This window comes from Corvus moneduloides, chromosome 25 (assembly GCF_009650955.1).
Source record: "Corvus moneduloides isolate bCorMon1 chromosome 25, bCorMon1.pri, whole genome shotgun sequence".
In the NCBI taxonomy this organism is placed as follows: Eukaryota; Metazoa; Chordata; class Aves; order Passeriformes; family Corvidae; genus Corvus; species Corvus moneduloides.
The window spans coordinates 5,143,876-5,162,311 of record NC_045500.1 but is presented as its reverse complement, the minus strand read 5'-3'; the positions used below and the strand labels follow the sequence as shown (position 1 = coordinate 5,162,311).

General features: G+C 43.2%; 3 protein-coding genes and 1 long non-coding RNA gene across 6 annotated transcripts in view; 2 read left to right on the top strand and 2 right to left on the bottom strand.

Annotated features, from left to right (window-relative positions):
- Window positions 1–6,422, top strand: BTG4 (BTG anti-proliferation factor 4). The gene is made up of 4 exons (XM_032133818.1): window positions 1–4,525; window positions 5,060–5,197; window positions 5,353–5,548; window positions 6,033–6,422. Exons 1-4 carry the CDS (start codon window positions 4,353–4,355, stop codon window positions 6,216–6,218), a joined length of 693 nt encoding a protein of 230 aa, XP_031989709.1. The 5' UTR covers window positions 1–4,352; the 3' UTR covers window positions 6,219–6,422.
- Window positions 6,423–6,745: 323 nt separating this feature from the next.
- On the bottom strand, window positions 6,746–10,614 carry LOC116455676. Its single transcript, XM_032133816.1, has 6 exons — window positions 10,325–10,614; window positions 9,621–9,707; window positions 8,854–9,000; window positions 8,336–8,530; window positions 7,956–8,062; window positions 6,746–7,781 (listed from the first exon to the last, which is right to left on the bottom strand). The coding sequence occupies exons 1-6, from the start codon at window positions 10,451–10,453 to the stop codon at window positions 7,550–7,552; spliced, it is 897 nt and encodes a 298-aa protein (XP_031989707.1). The 5' UTR covers window positions 10,454–10,614; the 3' UTR covers window positions 6,746–7,549.
- A 125-nt stretch (window positions 10,615–10,739) lies between these two features.
- Window positions 10,740–12,866, bottom strand: LOC116455675. Its single transcript, XM_032133815.1, has 5 exons — window positions 12,533–12,866; window positions 12,237–12,377; window positions 11,614–11,815; window positions 11,222–11,308; window positions 10,740–11,063 (listed from the first exon to the last, which is right to left on the bottom strand). The coding sequence occupies exons 1-5, from the start codon at window positions 12,689–12,691 to the stop codon at window positions 10,753–10,755; spliced, it is 900 nt and encodes a 299-aa protein (XP_031989706.1). The 5' UTR covers window positions 12,692–12,866; the 3' UTR covers window positions 10,740–10,752.
- Window positions 12,383–18,436, top strand: part of LOC116455678 — a 19,385-nt gene continuing 13,331 nt past the window's right edge. For 2 of the 3 annotated variants that reach the window (XR_004244450.1, XR_004244448.1), the window contains exons 1-2: window positions 13,831–13,916; window positions 14,678–14,823. This is a non-coding gene — a long non-coding RNA (uncharacterized LOC116455678). Of the gene's footprint in view, window positions 12,468–13,713; window positions 13,917–14,677; window positions 14,824–18,436 lie in introns of those variants that run through there. The other variant, XR_004244449.1, reaches the window with a different exon arrangement.

The following is an 18,436-nucleotide window of genomic DNA, read 5'->3' as shown; positions in this document are numbered from 1 at the left end:
TGTAGTCCTCAAATCCTTAGAATTTTTGTGGTGTTGATCAGAATCACCTTCTGGTTCGCTCCAGTCCAAAATAATTCTTTTTACAGAAACTGCCTGGTTTAAGTAGAGGTGTGAGTTTGTAACCTCCGGGTATGAGGTTTCTTCTGCTCTCGGACTTAATGGTCCCTGGAATTGGTGCTGTGTTCACACCTGCAGCTTCTGAGTGTGACCAAGACAGCGACCAAACGAATGCAAGCTGCTTTTCCCTCAGGAGATTGTCACTGAGGATGCTTTTCCATATGGAAATCACTCAGGCTTTCCAATTTTTGTATCGGTATCTCCGAACTTCAGCTGCTTACCTGGAGGAATTGCCTGTCATCCATCACCCACAAAAATCAAATGGCTTGCAGAGGAAAGGTTGCCACTGGCAAGCTGCACTTGGTTTATTTCCATGTACTCAATCCTTTAAAGTAGGAAAACTGCAAAAAGTCCTGCAGGGGTGGCTCCTGCCAGAGCGTGTTTAGGGGAGCTGTGTTTGCTATTGGTTTGGGCTGCAGTTACTACAGAAACTGTGCCTGAGTCTGTCCCTTCGTGGCTCAAGCCTGGGCTTGCCTGGTGACCCAGGGGACACCTCATTTAATCTGACTAAGAATGCTTGTGCCGAGCTGGGGGCCTGCTCTGAGTCCCACTGAAGGCTCTGGACACGTTTCCCCTGGTTTCAGTGAGCTCTGGATCAGTCCCATGGATGTCCAGGCACTGATTTTGAGTGGTTTGGCCTTTTTCTGTTCCTAGTAAGGATTAAAACAGCATCATTTAACAAAAGGCACAAATATCTCCTCATTTTTCCCCTGCCTCCTCTCAGTCAGAACACTTGGCTGTCCATCCTGGGTTTTTGCTAAATCTGCTGGGATGAAAACAGTTTCTGTTTGGATGCAGCTGGGAATGAGTGGGAGCACAATTTGTTGGCTGTTGTTTAATGGAGCTCTCTCTCCTTGGCACAGGCAGTGCCAGTTTTGGTTCAGACATTTTCTTCCTCAGCAGTTATTGCCCAAATAGGGCACCCAGGGCTGTGTTTTCTTCCAGGCAGTGACAACTGACAGCACTGGGGAGGATTGGAGCCCAGTTAATCTCCCTAATCAAACCAGCCAGTTTTTCTTGTCAATGGGGTGCCAGAACCACTCTCTGCTCTTCTGCTCTCTGTGACATTAACAGGAAATACTGCTTGAACTCCTGCATGACACTAAAAATACCAAGTTAAAAAGTTCTCAGAACTTCTGTTCTGAGACAATTTTAACGATCAGAGCCAACTGGGTGAACTGCCGAGAACTTTGCTTAAATTTTCCTGTGTTTGTTGTTGTAAATGTGTAGAATTTGACCTGACTTTTGCCTCCCGTCATCCAAGAAATATCACCTCATTGCAGGACTGGTTTCTCAGGTGAGGGGTTTGTTTGCTGCTCACCTGCAGTTTCTGTGTTAGCCATTGGAACAAGGAACCCAACAGAGGAGGTGGAGGAGGGATCCAGATTTTCCTGTGCGTGTCCTTTGTGGATTCCAGTCCTTCACTCCTTTGCCACAGAATTTCCCTCACTCACAGGGCCTGCCTGGACTTGCTGCATTAAGCAGGAGATGCCTCAAAATCCCATCCTGTGTCTCTCTCTCTGATCCAAACCACCTCGGCATTTGGGAAAGGACAGTCCCGGGAGAATTCCTGAGGCTGAAACGTGGCAGGGTCAGAAATTGGGATCAAAATATTCACCCCAGAGCAAGGGGTGGACTCCCCACGATGTCCACTGCTGTTCTGCAGTGGGAATTCTGCTTTAGCTTGGATAGTTCAAGAATAAAAGGGAATCAAAGTTTAGAGGGAGAGGTCATGTCTTTTGTTAGGTTATTATCTGATATTGAGGAAAACACACATGAAATCAAAGAAATCAGACTTAATATCGAGACTTTGGCCAGAAAGACAACAATCATCCCTACAGGAATCCCAGTCTTTGGGTCTGGAGGTTGTCTAGGAAACCCTGAGGTGGACTGAACTTATTGAGAAGAACTTTAAAAACTTATAATTATGTGCATTGCCCATCCTTTTAGGTGGCAAATCTTGCTCTTTGATATTTCCTTGGACACCAGTTTTGTCAGATCAGTTAAAACCCCACAGATTTGTGGTGGTTGCCTCCAGTTTTTTGGTAACACCCACTTTTCCTGCAGTTCAGCCACGCTGCAGTAAAATCAGTGTGATCAAAACTTTAAAGTCACTTGCAAACTTTTACTTTGGGGTTTTTTTGACATGTCACCATGCAACAGATTTTTAAAAGCAAAGAAAAACTGATGCGGCTGCAGTGTTTGCAAGGGAATCCACTCAGCTCAGAAAATGACATTTTTAAAGCAAGTTTAATCTCCAGAATAACACTCAGGCCTCAGGCATGAAGAGCCAGTTTGGCTGTCCAGGAATGCTCCTGTGTTGCCCAGAGCTAATTCTGGATGCAGACAGAGTCAAAATCTTCGCAGACAGCACAGTCAGAAAATGCTGAGTGGAAATCCTTCCCAGCAGTGCACAGCAGCAGTTTCCTGTTGTCCAACAGCATTCCCCAAAAATCTCAGAGCAGGCTGCCCTTGGCCTCTTTATCTCCCATGAAAAAAGGAAGGAATGACTCAGGGTTTTGCAGGGAACAAAATCCTTGTGTGTCATCCCGGGAGGACATGACGAGGGAACCCTTGTGGTCACAACACTGGGGGTTCTATGTCAGAGCTTTTTCTGAGGATCCTTTATCTGTCTCAGACTCTGATTTCTGTTTCTTTGGAGTGGTCATGGAAAGGGAAAGGTCCCCACTTGCTGAGGAAGTGTTTTGATATGTGAGACAAAGGAAGAGAAGGAAGATGGGGCTGTTTTGTGGTTTATTACTCATTCCTTAAAAGCAGAATTTCTACTGAAAGCCTTGGGGGGGGTTTTTTCTTTTAACTTTTTTTTTGTGATGTAGAAAGAAACTGAAGCGCAAGGAGGGAATTGTGTGAGTGGAACTGTGCGAGTGGAGAGAAATGAAACACAGAAATAGCCAGAAATTTGTGGTTCAGGGCATACAATTTGTGCCTTCAGGCTCTGTATTTCTGTATTTCTTATCCCCTTGTCTCACCATCAACTCCCCAGGCTGAGATGTGAGCCTGGAACTGCCTGGCTGCTCCATCCCCAGCCCCATTAAGAGCCAGTTTTAAACACTCAGCTCTTTTTGCCTCCATTTGTTCTTTTGTCTCGGCAGTTCCTGGGATCTGACACTGGAGACACAACTTCCTGAGGCAGCAAAAGGGGAAAAAAAGGAACAATCAGCTCTTCTCTGGCTGTGCCCAGAGAATTATGGCTTGGGGTTTTGAACAACGAGCACAACTCTCAAATTTTGAGGAAGTGAGACATTCCCTCTGTTTTAAACACCTGAAAACTGAAATAAATCTATGCTGATAATGTGAACTAGGAAGATCAGTGATGTGATAAATCCAGAATCAAGCAGTTTTCTAAATAGAGAACGCCAAATGTGAAGGTTTCACGTGGAAAATAATTGTGTTGAGTCTGCTAGGAGCAGTCAAGCACAATTCTAATCATTAATTAATTAGCTTGGTGCTGTTTTCCTCACGGTGAATATTAAATATTCCACGGGGATTTATGGGATAGACTGATGGACACAACAGAATAAAGAATGAAATCAATTAAATCCCCCTAAAAGAAGGAACTGATGTTGGAATAAAGCCAAGAAGATTGGAAATACCTTTGAACCAGCTTGTTAATTAATCTAACACACACCTGCAGCTCCTGCACACCTGAATGTTGCTGCATTCCTCAGCGCCACATGATTCCACTTCCATATAAAGCCTGACCAAACTCTGCCAGGGAATGGAGGGAGGGGGTTTTTGGGTTTCCCCTCTGTCTAAATGATACAGGGCCTTGTGGTATTTTGTCTGTTTTCTTAGTGCCTCTTTGAGGTTGTTAGTGAAGTTTATCTCAAGTTTTCCCTGTCTCTGCTGTCAGAAGGTGATGCTTTTGGTTTTCTTTTTACGGAAAAATGCCTATATATTTGTAAGATTTGCTGCTTGTAATATGTGTGACATGTAAGAACTGTTACATTTTAAACTCTTTTTGAATATTATCTCTTAACCTGCTTAGTGTAGGGGCCTTCTAGTAATGCATTAAACTGGTTTTAATATCCAAAACTAAATTTAATCTGCTGTTTGGCAGTCAGGCTTATCCAGGCTCTGTCTATCTTGGCTTGTGCAGGTTTTGCAGCATCTATTCTTGGAACCTGATAGTGCCTTAATGTTATTAAATCTCTCTGGTGTGGTGTTTCATCTCTACTCCAGCAGCTCAGGCACCCCCTGTGCTGCAATTCAAGATGAAAGATGAAATTGCTGCTGCGGTCTTCTTCATCACAAAGCTGGTGAAGAGGGAAGGCAAGCTGAGCAAGGATGAAGTGGAGAAGTTTGCAGCTAGGCTGACCACGGTCCTGTTTGAAAAGTACAAAAATCACTGGTACCTGGCCAGTCCCTGCCAAGGACAAGCCTTCAGGTGAGAGGGCTGTTAGGTGATGGACAGGGCAGGTGGAGCCTTGGGTTGGCATTCAAGAAGCAGTTCCTGAAGGCCTTAAAGTGAAATAAAGGATGCAAAGGGAACCACCAGGATGCTCCTTAAGCTTGAAGGAAGGATTGTTAATTGGTGAAAATTACATTTATTTTTCACCTGAAAAGGAGTAACTAGAGAGCTGGGGGGGGAATCTTAAGACAAGTGTCTTAATTAGCCTCTGACTCCTGGGATGCAGAATTCAAGTGGTCTTAAAGTGACTTTTGGAATGTTTCTGTTTTAAACACTTAAAGCAGCAAATTGCCTAATTAGTAATTGATGAGAATTAAAAGCCAAGCCTTGTTTGAGTTGATGATTCAGCTTGTTGGGCTGAATTGCTCGTTGGGGCTCTAAGTGAGAACTTGCATCACCAGGTTAAAAGTGCTGAGGCAATAAATAGAGATTTTGGGTGTGCTCTGCACGAGCAGAACCTGCAAAGCTGCAGTGAGATCTGAACTCCAGCTGCACTTTGCTGTTCCCCAGGTGTGTAAGGATCAATAAACAGCAGCCACGGGATCCCCTGCTGGACCAGGCTTGTGCAGAGAGCAGCGTGGACTTCAACCAGCTGGGCTTGCCCGAGGAGTTGACGGTGTGGGTGGATCCCTTCGAGGTGTCCTGCAGGTGAGTTCAGAGCCTGGGGGCTGATAAACACCAGGTGCTGTGTACTTAATCAACCTAAACCTGCTCCCAGCCTTAATTAATACCTGAGGGTTTGCCCACTTTTGGTGTGAGCTGGCTCCTCCCAGAGCAGCAGCATTCACCTGCGGCCGCTGCAGGTACGGGGAGAGGAACGAGCCCTTCACCGTGGTGCGCTTCAACGGGGAGGAGAGCCCCGAGCTGCCCCAGCAGATCAACCTTGCCGTGGGGAGGGCAGCCCTGGACAATCACTCTGGCAGCTCCTCGGATGAGGAGAGCTTCAGCAAGGAGCCCAAAGCCATCCCCACTGTCAGCAACCCCAACAGTGTGTACCAGGTGAGCCGAGGCAGTGGGGCTCAGGGGGGAACTTCTCACTCCAAAATTCCCTCAGATGTGCTGGCAGGTGGGGGTCAGGCTCTTCTCCCAGGGAAGCAGGGACAGGATGAGAGGAAAAAGGCTCGAGTTGCTCCGGGGGAGGTTTAGGTTTGATTTCTCCCCTGAAAGGGTTTTCCCGCCCTGGCATGGGGTGTTGCCATCCCTGGATGGTGACCACCCTCCCTGGTGGAGTCACCAGCCCTGGAGGGATTTCAAGCATGTGTAGATGTGGCATTTGGGGACATGGGTTAGGCAACAGCTGGACTTGACCTTAGAGGGTTTTTTCCAACCTCAGCGATGCTGTGAGTGGGATGGAGCTTTGGTAGGAGGCACCGCTTGCTCCCTAAGCTTCCTCAGGAAGGAATGCGGTAGAATTTTGATGGCCTCGCTCCTCTCCTCTCTTTCCCCAGCACATTTTAACATTATTTCCCCTCTTACTGGTCAGTTCAGTGACTTCTGGAAGACATCCCTCCAGCCCTGGTGCCCGTACCTGCAAAGGACGCCCTACGAGGCCCACGGCTCCCACTTTGGCCAGCCCAGAGCCTACAGGGGCTACAGGTCCTACAGGCCCATGAGCGCCTTCCCAGGCCCACGGATGGACAGGTACCACTGGGTCAACACCAAGAGGTAGATCCGTGGCTGCTTTCAGACTCTGGAGCCCTGCTTTCGTTATGGGGTGAAGGCTGGCCCTGCAAAACCTCATAAGAATAGCACTTGCTGCCTAATCTGTCTGTGACTCTGTATTTATGAACATTTTGGGGGGGGGTTTTATACAGGTTTTTCAGTGTTTTAAATTGATGTTAACATAAGAATAAAGATGTAGTGTGAGACTCTTCTTGTGAGTTAAAAAGGAGATGCATAAATCAATAAATTTATTCTTCTCGTGAATTAAAAAGGAAATGAATAAGTAAATGTGCATCTCCTTTTTAACTCACGAGAAGAATAAATTTAAATAAATAAATTTACTCTCCTTGCGAATTAAAAAGGAAATGAATAAGTCAATAAATCTACTTATTTATTTTGTCAAAGCGATCTGCTGGTGGTACCTTTGAAGAGTGTTCAGGAGCTTTTTGGTGGAAACACCAGCATGTGAAGGAAGATAAAAACATCCCCCAAGCTGCTTTGAAGGATGCTTTGCTTCCTTCTGGCAAAGGTGTTGTGAGCCAAGACATAAATATCACCAGCAGGGATGTTGGCGGTATTTAGTGACTCACAAAAATATTTAAATGGTGCTGTGCCCCCATGAGGTTTGTACTGATGGGGGAAAAAAAGAGTTTTGGGTGGCTTTGCTCTTCTTCACTTGCTTTTTATCCACACTGGAGGTGGGGCTGGATTGGGGTGATTGGAAAATACTGAATATTTTGTGTTTTGATGTTTGGCTCTTGAATTTGGGAGGAGGAGGAGAGACTGATTCCCCAGGTTTAGGAGCAGGGATGGTCTTGGACAGTGCAGGAACTGTACTGCTGGGTGGGTTGTAGCACAGAGCTGTAGTGTGGTGGAGAATGTTTCTTGCACTTTAAATGTAACTCTGCAGATATAATTAACCCCAGTAACCATATCTGCAGTTTTTGCTGTGTCATAAAATCATAAAACTGCAACTCTCAGCTGCAGAGGCCTCAGAACACCTCCTGGAGGGATGCACTGGTTTAAAGAATAATTTATTTAACACCAGGAATTGAGTGAGTCTATATTTTGCTCCTGTTCCTGGAAACTCTGAGTCTGGGCTTTTGCAGCAATATTTCTTCTCACCACTTGGCTGTGGCCAGAAATGGCAGCTCCTCTGGCCAAAGTCTTGTCACTTAAATTACTGCACTGCTTTCACTCCTGCTTTAATGAGCCTGTAGGATGGAGAGGAAAAATACATTGTAATTAAGGTAAAAATAGAGGATTTTCTTTGGATTGAAGCCTAATGCCAAATTAATGCAGAGTAGCAGGAACCGAACCACCAAGTTTTGAGCACCATCACAAGTTTCTGCCCCGGGCTATTTCCTCTTCCAATGCATTTATTTGTTTTACCAGACTCTCCTTCTCCACACTGGTTATTTCAAGGTAATAAGAAAGCAGATCTTCGTTGCCTTTACTACTTAAAAACTGCTGTTCATCCTCCATGATGTGCACCAGCTCCTCAGTTAATGCATCCACTTTATCCTCCAGTTCTGAAGGGGATGAGGAATTGACAGTTTCTTCTTCAAAGCTGAAAAACAGGGGAAATGTTTAATTCGAGAGGGAAGAAATGCCAGTATTAAAATTTTATCCATAGGCTCTTCACAGGAGCAAACCAGAAAGACAAATTTCACAGTACAGGGTGGTGGGGTAATAAATAGTAAATTTAAATAGTAAATAATAGCTCCTGGTTAATTGTTCTCACCGTGCCCTCCTTCCACTGCTGCTCAGGGGATGAAGGAAATCCTCTTTTTTCTTCCCCAGCCTCTTGTCATTGCGTGTTTCCTCAGGTTTCACACGGAGCAAGAGGTTCTTCAGGAACACAGAAGTGAAGAGAGCAGATAAATGTTGATTTTAAAAGCCTTTTTGTAGACTCTTTAAATATCTTTTCATAGTATTGCTGTTTATGCTGACCTAATGATTTACGTGAAGTTAAATAATTTATTTTAACCTTCCTGCTTAGGAAGGGGGTTTTCTTAGCTGGGTTTTTGAAACCATTTAATTGCCACTCTAACAAAGTAAAAAATGAGGGGTGGTGAATTTTTTTCCAACCAGATCTTGTGATTTTTTTTTTTTTTTTGTTACCTTCTCAAGGAGTTCTGTGGCTGTGTGGCTTTTCATTCTCACTTCAAAAAGTTGGGAGATCAGGTTTATTTCCTCTGTGGAGAGTGGTTCCTCCTTGAGCAGCATCTGATTTATCCCGTGGGATTTATCCCCCTGGGGAGCTGCTGAGAGCTGCAGTCTGAGGGAGAACATCTCACCAAGACAGGCCTTTAGAGCCTAGAGAAATTTAAAAAAAGAAACAGCAAAAAAAAGGCTTTCTGAAAGGTTTTGAGAATCTGCATCACACCAAGGTGTTGGGAAGGAAAATTCCAGTTCCCTCTTTATTTTCCAATGAATTTATCTGTGTTCTGAGCTAGGACTGTGATGATAAAGAGCTTTTCCTGCTGGATTCTCCCATTTACTGCCCAGGTGGGGGTTAGAATGGAGTTGTCTGGCTTTTATCTCCTCAGTTCTGGCAGCATTAACCCTTCTCTTTTAAAGTAAGAATTTTTCACAGGAATTAGTTTAATTTAATTTACATTGAGAAAATACTGATGTACCTGGTGGAAAAGCCTCAGGAAGATGGGGTTGGTGTCGTGGCTGAGGTCCCCAGCAGTGACACGAGCCAAGCAGTGCACCAGGAGCAGCAGGAAACTTCCCACAGAGCCCAGGCAATCCCTCAGGATGAAGAGTTTCTTCTTGGAATTCTGGGGGGAAAAAAAAGGAATATCCCCAGCTGGGACAAGGGCACAGCAGGAATTGGCTCAGCCCTCCCAGTGGTTTATCTCAGTTTCAGGTGAGTGCAAGGATTGGAATTAGTGCTGGGGGATATCCATGTACACAGGACTTCATGAAATGATCTATGGTGTGAATTTAAAGCATTCCTGTATTCTCTGCTCTAGGCAGGTTTAGATTTATATTTTATGAACTTTAGAAAACTTAAAAAATAGCACTAAATAGTCACATTTTGTAATTTGTTTATAGTGGCCTGTAATTTAATTATAACAAATAAAATGCTGATACACTGACTCCTATAAAGCTGACCTAGAGAGAATTTGGTAGAAATGAAAAGTGGTAGAACTTGGTCAGGAGAAACTGGAAAATCAGAGCTGATTTAATGGATTTAAACATGGGTGTGTTAGGTTTGTGCTCAGAGATATCTGGAGATTATTAGCATTTGATGATTCCTTACATAAATATATTTCTTTCCTAGAAAGCATCAAGCTTGTACGACTTACAGAAAATATTCAGTGCTTGTCCTTTTGCTTCCCAGTCTCCTGGAACTTGATGGAGATAAAAATATTGCACGGATGTGGGGTGGACAAACCTGATAAAAGAAAGAATTCCTGAAGGCATCACCTGGGGCATGGCTCTGGGGGAGGCTGGAGGCAACGCACAGGGTGATTTCTGGAGCCTGCAAAGAGAAGGGAAAATGCTGCTGTAAGCACTGGAGGCACCTCAGAGATTAATGGGATCTAAGTTCAATTAAATGTCAGCTCTGATTTGCAGTGGGTGCACAGAGCCAAAAAAATCCACGTGGAAATGGAGACTGAAAATCCTTAGGGATTTCCTCTTGCCAGCTTTTTAATTAAGTAAATGAAAGTGTGCTCCAGGCCTGGAGCTCTGGGTGGAGCCACTACAAGTTTATTATTATTTATTTAATGCTGTTACAAAACACCCTGGAGAGTTTACCCAGAGGTGTGCTAAGAACTGTGCAGAGAAAATGAGAGAATCCTTGTTCTGAGGTTTAAAGGGAATATGTTTTATTACAAAATTATGCAGCAGGCAGGGATTAATTCCTCATTTCCTAAGTGGTGTGCTCAAGAAACAACAAATACAAGAACTGACTGTGGATCTTTGGACTGGAAAACAATTCCATGCTGTTGTGGAGAAAACAGAAGTGGAATTTATTTCCCAGTATTTGCACATTTGTCATTGTCTAATTGATTTTATTTAGTAAAAGTAAGTACCCTGTTGGCTGAAGGGTATTTTTGGGTAAGTTTTGCTGATGATCAGATTTTAAACACTCACTTTAATGTGAAATGTGAGGAATTGTAGGATGGAGAGGCCGTACTGGAACACCACAAACTCCCTGGGAGAAAGGGCTGCAGGATCCACTGCTGTTAATTCTCTTTCCTGACTCCTCGAGGACTCCTGCATGCCCTGAGCAGTAATTTCTGCTGCAAGAACAGTAGAGTTTCATTAGATTAATTGATTTCTATTTGCATTTTGTTTGTCCAAGAGGTAACACTGCAATACAGCTGGGTAAAAAACTGCATTTCTCATCTTTGTTATAATATTGTTCAAAGCAAAATGAATCCCTGTTGATGCATTGTGAATTTTTATAAGATGATCAAGGAAATGCCCAAAACTTTACTTTTCTTAGAGAAAATTCTCACAATTAAGGTCTGGAAAAGTGGCATTAATGACATGTGGCTTAGAGCTGGTCAGCAGCAAATTCAGGTGATTTGGGTGCTGAGTCTCTCTCCTTCACTGGCAGAGCCCTCTCCTCTAAAGGAGAGAATAACTGAGGTGTCTGTGCAGCAAAATCTGATCCTAACCAACAGCTCCCTAAAGGATGAAGCAGAAATCTTCCAATTACACCAAATTCTGGCTGTTTTATGAGAAGGAAAAATGCTAAAATTTACTTTTTCTCCAGCCTTTGGCTCTGTCACCAGCCCAGCTGCCACTGCGTGACTTCGGAGCTCATCGTTCACCTCCTTCAGGAGGCCGAGGAGAAAAGAGGCTTTTTTACACTTAATTCCATCCCCTGTGTAAAGAAATGTAGAAATGTTGTTTCCCCAAACAATCCATTTCTTACCATGTTTGTCTGAGCAAACATTTCACGCCTGGGGACTTTTGGGGACAAGGTGAAACAGTGGCAGGAAAAAGAACAAAAGTCATCAAAATGACTTTGATTTTTTTTACCTTGCAGAGGAGGTGCTGTGAGCTGAGGCTTCAGCAGGGTGATCCTGGATGCCATCAGGTGTTCTGCCTGCTTCAGCACCTTGATATCTGAGAGGACAGGATATCTGCAGGCATTATCTGGCATAATTCCAGAGGGACTTACATCCATTTCTTTTTCCATAAGCTAATTTTGACTTTCCTACACAGTATTCAGGCCTCAGTTTAGAAATGAACTGGTAGGATTAAAAGCTGTACTTTTCTTTTTTTTTTTTACTAAATATCAAATTTTTGGAAGATGTTTAAAAATGTAGAAGTGTATTGGAATCTCTCCCCTGTTCATTTCCATCAGGGACCCCCAGGTAATGCATCAATATCAAAAAATAATCACAGGTCATTTAAATTCTCTGCCTTACTCTTAGTCAGGAACAAGAGGAGCTGATCCTCTGCCTTTGTCCCTGGAATCTGGGAATCCTGGGTGATGTGTGATGGGGAATGGCTGTTCTGCTGCATTTTCCCTTTTTTATCTCCTTCTAATCTCATTCTCAGCTTCTGCAAATCCAGCTGGAAATCCTTTCCTAAGGAAGATTTTCTCTCAGTGCATTCCTTCATCAAACTCTACAAGGAAAACAAAGAGATGAAACAGTGCCTGTAAAAAGCTGTTAAATTTCTCAGACCCTCTAAGGGTGAGCTCTGTGTTGTGGATAAGGCAGGTCTAGTCCTCACAATCAGTTAAAAAAACAACTCCAAAACCCCTAAACTCACCATTTTGGGCATAACCTATTTTAAGCAGCTGTTCTTCTCCTATCCCTTTCCAGTTTCCTATAGTATTACATTTCTGTTCTCTACTTTCAACCATTTTCTTCATATGTATTAATATAGATAACATTTATATTATATTTGTATATATATTCACATATGAAATGGGAATTTCATAATTCAGCACAGCTATAGGAACGGTCTCATCAACACTATACCATTAATTTTATGTCCTGTCCATATTCAATTAAAAAACATTTGGGATTTGCTCTTTTCTAACCTGAAATGGATCAAAACTACTTGAAATATTCTCAGTTCTTTTCTTTTCCAGGAAGTGCTTCAGCTGTTCCTTCAGCCTTCTTGTTTTCTGCTCTCTGAATTTTCTCACTTCATTGGTTGTGGCCTTTGCTTCATCCACAAACTGTAAATGAAAAAAAAAAAAGATCCAAACCCAAAGATCCTGGTATTGTTTTGGGAACTTTGATACTTGGAGAACAAAGTCCTCTGCACAGTAAGAACAGCAATTATTTATTATTTTCTGAATCAGAGTGCAAAGAAATCTATTTTGAGTTTTACCTTCTCCTGGCTGCAGCCTTTTAAGCTTCTCACCATTTCCCGTAAGTGGGTTTCTCTCAGCTGCAATAATCTTACAGCTTGTATAAATTCCAGCACTAAAAAGAAATACTCTGTGTTGTCCTTCAGGAGCTGCAAACTGTCCCTGCTGTCATCATCCATTGATAAATCCTGGAAGGTAGATTGGTCATGTGAAATACAACCTGGAATATCTGAACCTCCTTTTGTTAATTTAGTTTCTCCACAATGGATTGAGGACAGGTTTAAGAGCTAGAGTTTTGAAAACACAAAGTTTTGGGGAAAAAAAAACCAGTGGAAATTGGGTAAAAGCACCTTGCAGTCCTTTATTTTTGTTATTAATAAACACCCAAATAACAAACCTATATCTACTGAAAATAGATACATGATTCTCTAAGGACCATAAAGTTAATCTGTGTTAAAATTGGATCTGAAGTAGAAAATCCCAGGATGGTTTCAATCCTTTTGGCATTAAAAATGAGTAGAATATCTTTTAATCTGGAATTAGCTTCATTTCTAGAAACATTTCTCTAAACAGACACAGTTCCTGAGAGTTTGTAAAGTTTTGCAGCAACACACTGCAGGCTCTAAACTAAACTAGAGCATTTTAAATTAAAAAAGAGAATTTTACTTCCACCACGAGGTGTTCCAGGCCTGTGCCCTCCTTTTGGGATTTCAGGGCCGTGTTCCTGAGCCTGTGGCAATCCTGGAGCAAAGTCACTGTTTGCCTCAGGTGCCTCTGGGAGAGGATGGAATAGGCCACAAGATTCCCAAATTTCTGTCCTTTGGTCTCCTGGATCACTTGTGTTTCTTTAGCTTTTAGCTGGGGAGAAAAAACAAAGTTTTACAGACTTGAGGGAAGTGTGGAAATGTTGCAACTTTGAAGTTAGGAATCCAGAGGGGGGGAAAATTAACCATCCTAAAAATAATGGAATCCATCAGCTTCCCAAAAGACTTTTTAAAAGTTTCCCTTGACAGCACAAGTTAAATAATTGTGAATCCCATAAAACATTGCTGAAATAACTAGGCCAGGGGTTTTTACTGAGCTCTCCATGCTCTGTGTGGCTGTTTCATAAATTGACAATCCCAATGTTTTAGCTGAGGTACCTTTTCCTCTGTCTGTGTTTTGAAAGCTCCAGCCTAAACTGTGCCTGCATTTTCCTCAGCTCAGCCTCTGACTGTGCATTCAAACCCTTCAGCAGATCCCCCTCCTGATGGTGCTCCTGGAGAAAAGCCACTGCTCTGGCTGCTTGCTGCTCACTCTCTGCTCTCAGCTAGCCTCTCGGGCGGCTTCTTCACCTCGATTTCTGCAGCTGAGCCTGCTCAGGGTCCTGCTCACATCTTCTGGGCAAGCCCCAGTCTGAAGCAGGTAAGCGCAGAGGAGAATTTTTTTTTTTTAAATAGAATGAACCTATTTTTCCTAGCATTGGGCATAATTACAGGGATTGAGGATGTGGGGTTCTGCATGGGAGGTTTCTGTCCTTGCACCCCTGTAGATTTTTTGGTCAGGGTGGGCGTTTGTGCCACTTGGAGTTTACTGAGATGCCTTGAGGCTCATGCGGGGAGGGATGAGGCATGAAAATCACAAATGCCTCTACCTGGAGGTCACTGTAGAGATCCAGGACTCTGTACAGACACACTTGTCTCAGAGCTTCCAGCTTTACAATCTTCATCCCTGAAACCTGGAGCATCCGAGTTACAGGGGCTGGGGAGTGCTCGATTTCCTGGGAATGTTTTCTGTTAAAAAGATCAAAAAAGGGTGGGGATTTCCCACTCCAACAAAGAGCTCTGTGGTCAGCAGGACCAGAGAAGTCCAGATCCCAGGGACACCTGGAACACTTGAATTTCTGTGAATATTGAAGCTGCCTCTGATAACCGTGGGGACGGCCAAAGCCAGCCGTGTGTTTGGTGCCACCCAGGGTGGGTGACATCCATCCCTGCATGGCAGTGAGGTGACAAAACACAGAGAAAAATGCCTCAAACTCACTTGCTGCTCGCTGAGGTCACAGCCTGGGCTTTGCAAGCCAAGCAGACAAAGGATAACTGGTGTGGAAGTTTCTTCCAGGAAGTGTTGGGGCTGTTTGGGCACTGTCAGCTCTTGGCTGAGGTTGGAATGTTTGATTCTTCCAGGTGTCCCTGGAGCAGGGCTTGGCCAGCCTGGCTGTGGTGTTCTGAGAGCTCTTCCAGGAGTGAATCCAGGGTGCCAGTCCGGCCTCTTCGTCCCCTGAAATGATGGACATCCCAGCTGAACCATCTGCACAATCCAGGAGCACCAGGTGAATGGGAATTGGGCCATACTGAGCATGAGGTGTCAAATACTCAGCCAGAAATTAGAAATTCGTGTTCATTTAAGTGCCATCAGTGGGATTAAGTACCCAAGAGTTACTAAAAATTGAAGCCTCTTGTGCCTCTAATATTGAGAGAGGAAAACTAAATCAGGTTCTGTTTTGCTTTGCCATAATCAGAAGATTTATTTTTTTTTCCTTCTCTAATTTGCTTCAATTTTTGGAAGCAATGTGGGAAAACTGAAAGGAATTTGGATAGGAAGGGGGGGGGGAAAACTTTCTTCTCCTGTGTGTCAGCTGAGAAATCTGAGATGACCCCAATGCCAACCTTACCCAATTTCCTTCGTGGCATTCCTTGGATGATTGGTAGAAGGAGCAGACAGTGCCCATCTCTTGTGTCAGCAAGGACATTTCCAGCTGTGCTCGCTCCCAGCTGTGCTTCTCCCAGAGGAACCTGCAGCCAGATGTGCAGACAGCCTGAAAACATCTCTGCTTTTCCATAATTATTGCCAGCAGCGCTTCCCTTATTCACACACACCTGGAGATCAGGGATCTCCTTTTGAACCACATGCCACCCCCAAAGAGAAACTTCCTGAGGAGAAAACTTGCAAATAAGGTATTTTTTTTTATTAAAAATAAGGTATTTTTATGACCAAAAATTAGGGAATAATGAGGGTTTCTGACCTTGTGTGCATTTCTTGCTGCATGTGGGTGATCCTTGCTGCAGGTGAGGGGAGCAGAGCAGGGGATGTTATGGAAGCTGGGATGGTTTCCTGATTTTCTTCACTTTTTGACACCTCTGTGTGAGCAGCAGAGGCTTTTAAGGTGCTCCTCAAGGAGTAGCCTGTACAAGAAACAGGAGGGAAGTATATTTACTGCAAGAAATTAATTATTTTGCAAATTTACAGTAACTTTGGTGAGAGCTGACAAAGGAAACTGAGAATTACAGGTGATTTCAGGGCTCATCCCACTCAGGGGCAAATTTATACAAATTTAATTTGCTCGTTAAGCCCAAGGACATCTTTAACAAAATGGGATCAAAGTCTGATTTTCAGCTGTTGGATGGAGAATTCTCTGGATTTAAAGTTGAAATTTTTATAAGAATAAAATAAGGGCAGTGGCAGTGCCTTTCTCTTCTCTCTTACCTGGAGTCTCAGGTGAAAAAACCATTTTTTCTGTTTCCTCCAGCATCTGAATCACAGACTGGAGCAGTGGGGATCAGTTTTTGTGGGATCACCTCCCATGAATTACTTGAGACCCCACTGAGGCCACAAAACCTGGTGGTCTGAGAGTGTTCAAACGCTCTGTGGTGACCCAGAGAAAGGCACCTGGAACAGCACAGAGCAGACAGAGCTGTTTGATGCCTGCCAAAAACTAGAAGCTGCACCACACACTCAAGCAGATGAATTTATGCTGTTTTCAAAGATGAAACCTCTGAGAAAATAATAATAATAATTAATCTTTCAGCAATGTCTCTGCAATAGCAGCAGCTTTAAATGAAGTAAAGACCCAGTGTCACCTCCTGTTTATGGACATTGCAATTAATTCTTTTGCAGCCTATAAAATATTAAATGTCTGCTACACCAAAAGTAACATCTTACATGGCCATGCCTAAAATTTCTAGAAGAGAATTCAATTTGTTACTCCATGTATAAATTCAATTTGTTACCCCATGTATAAATTCAGTTTGTTACTCCATGTATAAATTCAATTTGTTTCATTTATAAATATTGCTGAGCTGAGCTCTACCTGCTGTTTTGCCACTGTGCTCTCATCATCCTGCCCAGTTCCTGGGATGCTCAGAGCCTTTATCCAAAGGTTTTTCAGCGAGGATATTTCATTCATTACCCTGTGATACAGAATTTTTACCTGAGGTGCAAAATGAAAATAAAAATGACGTTAGGAGTGAAGGGATAATTTGGAGCTGGTGAAGTTTTCCTTTTTTATGTAATAAACCCCAAACTGGGGTCAATTTTTGGTACAAACGCATCAATTCCAGCTTGGCTCAGACTGGGGAATGATGATTTCTCCCCATTATTTATCTGTTGCTGTGATCCAGCTCCCTCTGCTGTCCTTAAAGCCCCACTTGGAGTTACAGGAGTGCCACGGGTGGATTCATTTTTGGGCTGTGAAATGCTCTCCTATCGATTTCAGCAGCAAAATTTAGATATTTACTATAAAATTCGAATAACATACCCATGTATTCATTTATTAATCTCTCCTCAGTTTAACCTGCAGCTTTCCAGTGTAGAAAATCCACTTTTTTTTTTTTTTATTTTACAGATAGAAAATTGAAGCTGGAAGCTGAAGTCACTTTCCAAAAATTATATCAGTTCAGTACCAAGAGAAAAAAATTCTAAGAGAACCAAAATATTTTGCCTTAAGGTCACTCCTCTTCCCACTTGTGCAGGGTATAAAGAAAATGCTTAATAAAATGAGGATAGATTCATTTATCATCTTCTAAACAGCTGAAAGCTGAAATAAAGCATCTACCTCATAGTCAGGGTTGATAAAACAATGGGGACAGACACAATTGCTTGGTTTTAGGCTTTTCTACATAAAAAGCAGCCCCAAATAATGATTTACCTCTTCTTTGAAGTGGCCCAGCGTGGTGGTCACAGACTGGGACTGCCTCAGCAGAAGTTCAAAGAAAACATTGGTGTTAAAGGCCTCGAGGTCTATTTGTCCTTCAGGCTCCCAAGCATCCCCTCTCCTCAGGAAACAGGCTGCAAGAGGAATTTTCCTTTCTTAATTTTGAGGCTGGTTTCTGAGTACAAATGTTTAATTCATTCATTTCTGAGTACAAGAGCACAAATGCCTGTCAATCCCTGAACGCAGCAGCCTTTGCAGAGTGCTGGACACAGAGTTTTGGTTCCATTCTGTGCAGAACCCCCGGGTTTTTGGGGGTTTTTGTTGCCTGACCTGTGCCAGCAGTGCTGCAGGAGTTCCCAGCCTTGTGCTGCAGCGAGGGGTGATGTTTTTTAATGGCAAAAACAGCTGGAGTTTTGGAGGAATATCTGTCCAGGCTGTACTTGAGCTGCTGCCTTCGGAACGCAGGGCGGGGGCTGCCCCTCTGTGCCCAGCCCAGTCCCTGGCACAGGAGCTGCAAGACACCACAAAATGAAACCAATCAGTTCCTTTCTTTATTTTTACATCTCCCATTAACGTGATTCACTCAACAGCCAGGATCCATCATCACCTGTGGGGCAAAGACCTTGAGAGTCTGGTTTCTAATTATTAATAATCATTCATTTGTTCTTAACCAGAAGAATTAGTGATCCCAGCTGAAACCAAGGGGAAGGAAGTGTAATTATCTGTTCTTTGCATCTGCTGGGTGAATAAATCACATTTTCTATCATTACCTCAGGAGTCTGGTTGCACGAAAAAAAAAATCCTGCTGAATTCCAAATTGCTAAAGCTGAAAATGAATGACTTTTTTGGGTTTTACAGTCTGAAGGACCAGCTTGGGTTTGATTCTGATCTCAGCTGTGTTGTGGTCACTTTTGTGGGAATTAGGAAAGCAAACCTGAATGTCACGTGAATAAAAGTTGAAGAAATTTATTCATTTCTGACAGGTTTTTTTAGTAAAAGCAGTACTTATTTA

Coding starts and splice junctions, on each gene's coding strand:
- BTG4 (XM_032133818.1), top strand. CDS start 4,353: ATGAAAGATGAAATTGCTGCTGCGGTCTTCTTCATCACAAAGCTGGTG. Junction 4,526..5,059: donor TGCCAAGGACAAGCCTTCAG/GTGAGAGGGCTG, acceptor GCTGTTCCCCAG/GTGTGTAAGGATCAATAAAC. Junction 5,198..5,352: donor CCCTTCGAGGTGTCCTGCAG/GTGAGTTCAGAG, acceptor CGGCCGCTGCAG/GTACGGGGAGAGGAACGAGC.
- LOC116455676 (XM_032133816.1), bottom strand. CDS start 10,453: ATGCAGGAGTCCTCGAGGAGTCAGGAAAGAGAATTAACAGCAGTGGAT. Junction 9,708..10,324: donor TCCTCACATTTCACATTAAA/GTGAGTGTTTAA, acceptor TTCTCTTTGCAG/GCTCCAGAAATCACCCTGTG. Junction 7,782..7,955: donor AGCAGTGGAAGGAGGGCACG/GTGAGAACAATT, acceptor CCTGTTTTTCAG/CTTTGAAGAAGAAACTGTCA.
- LOC116455675 (XM_032133815.1), bottom strand. CDS start 12,691: ATGGATGATGACAGCAGGGACAGTTTGCAGCTCCTGAAGGACAACACA. Junction 11,816..12,236: donor GTAGTTTTGATCCATTTCAG/GTTAGAAAAGAG, acceptor TTTTCCTTGTAG/AGTTTGATGAAGGAATGCAC. Junction 11,064..11,221: donor CACAGCACCTCCTCTGCAAG/GTAAAAAAAATC, acceptor TTCTTTACACAG/GGGATGGAATTAAGTGTAAA.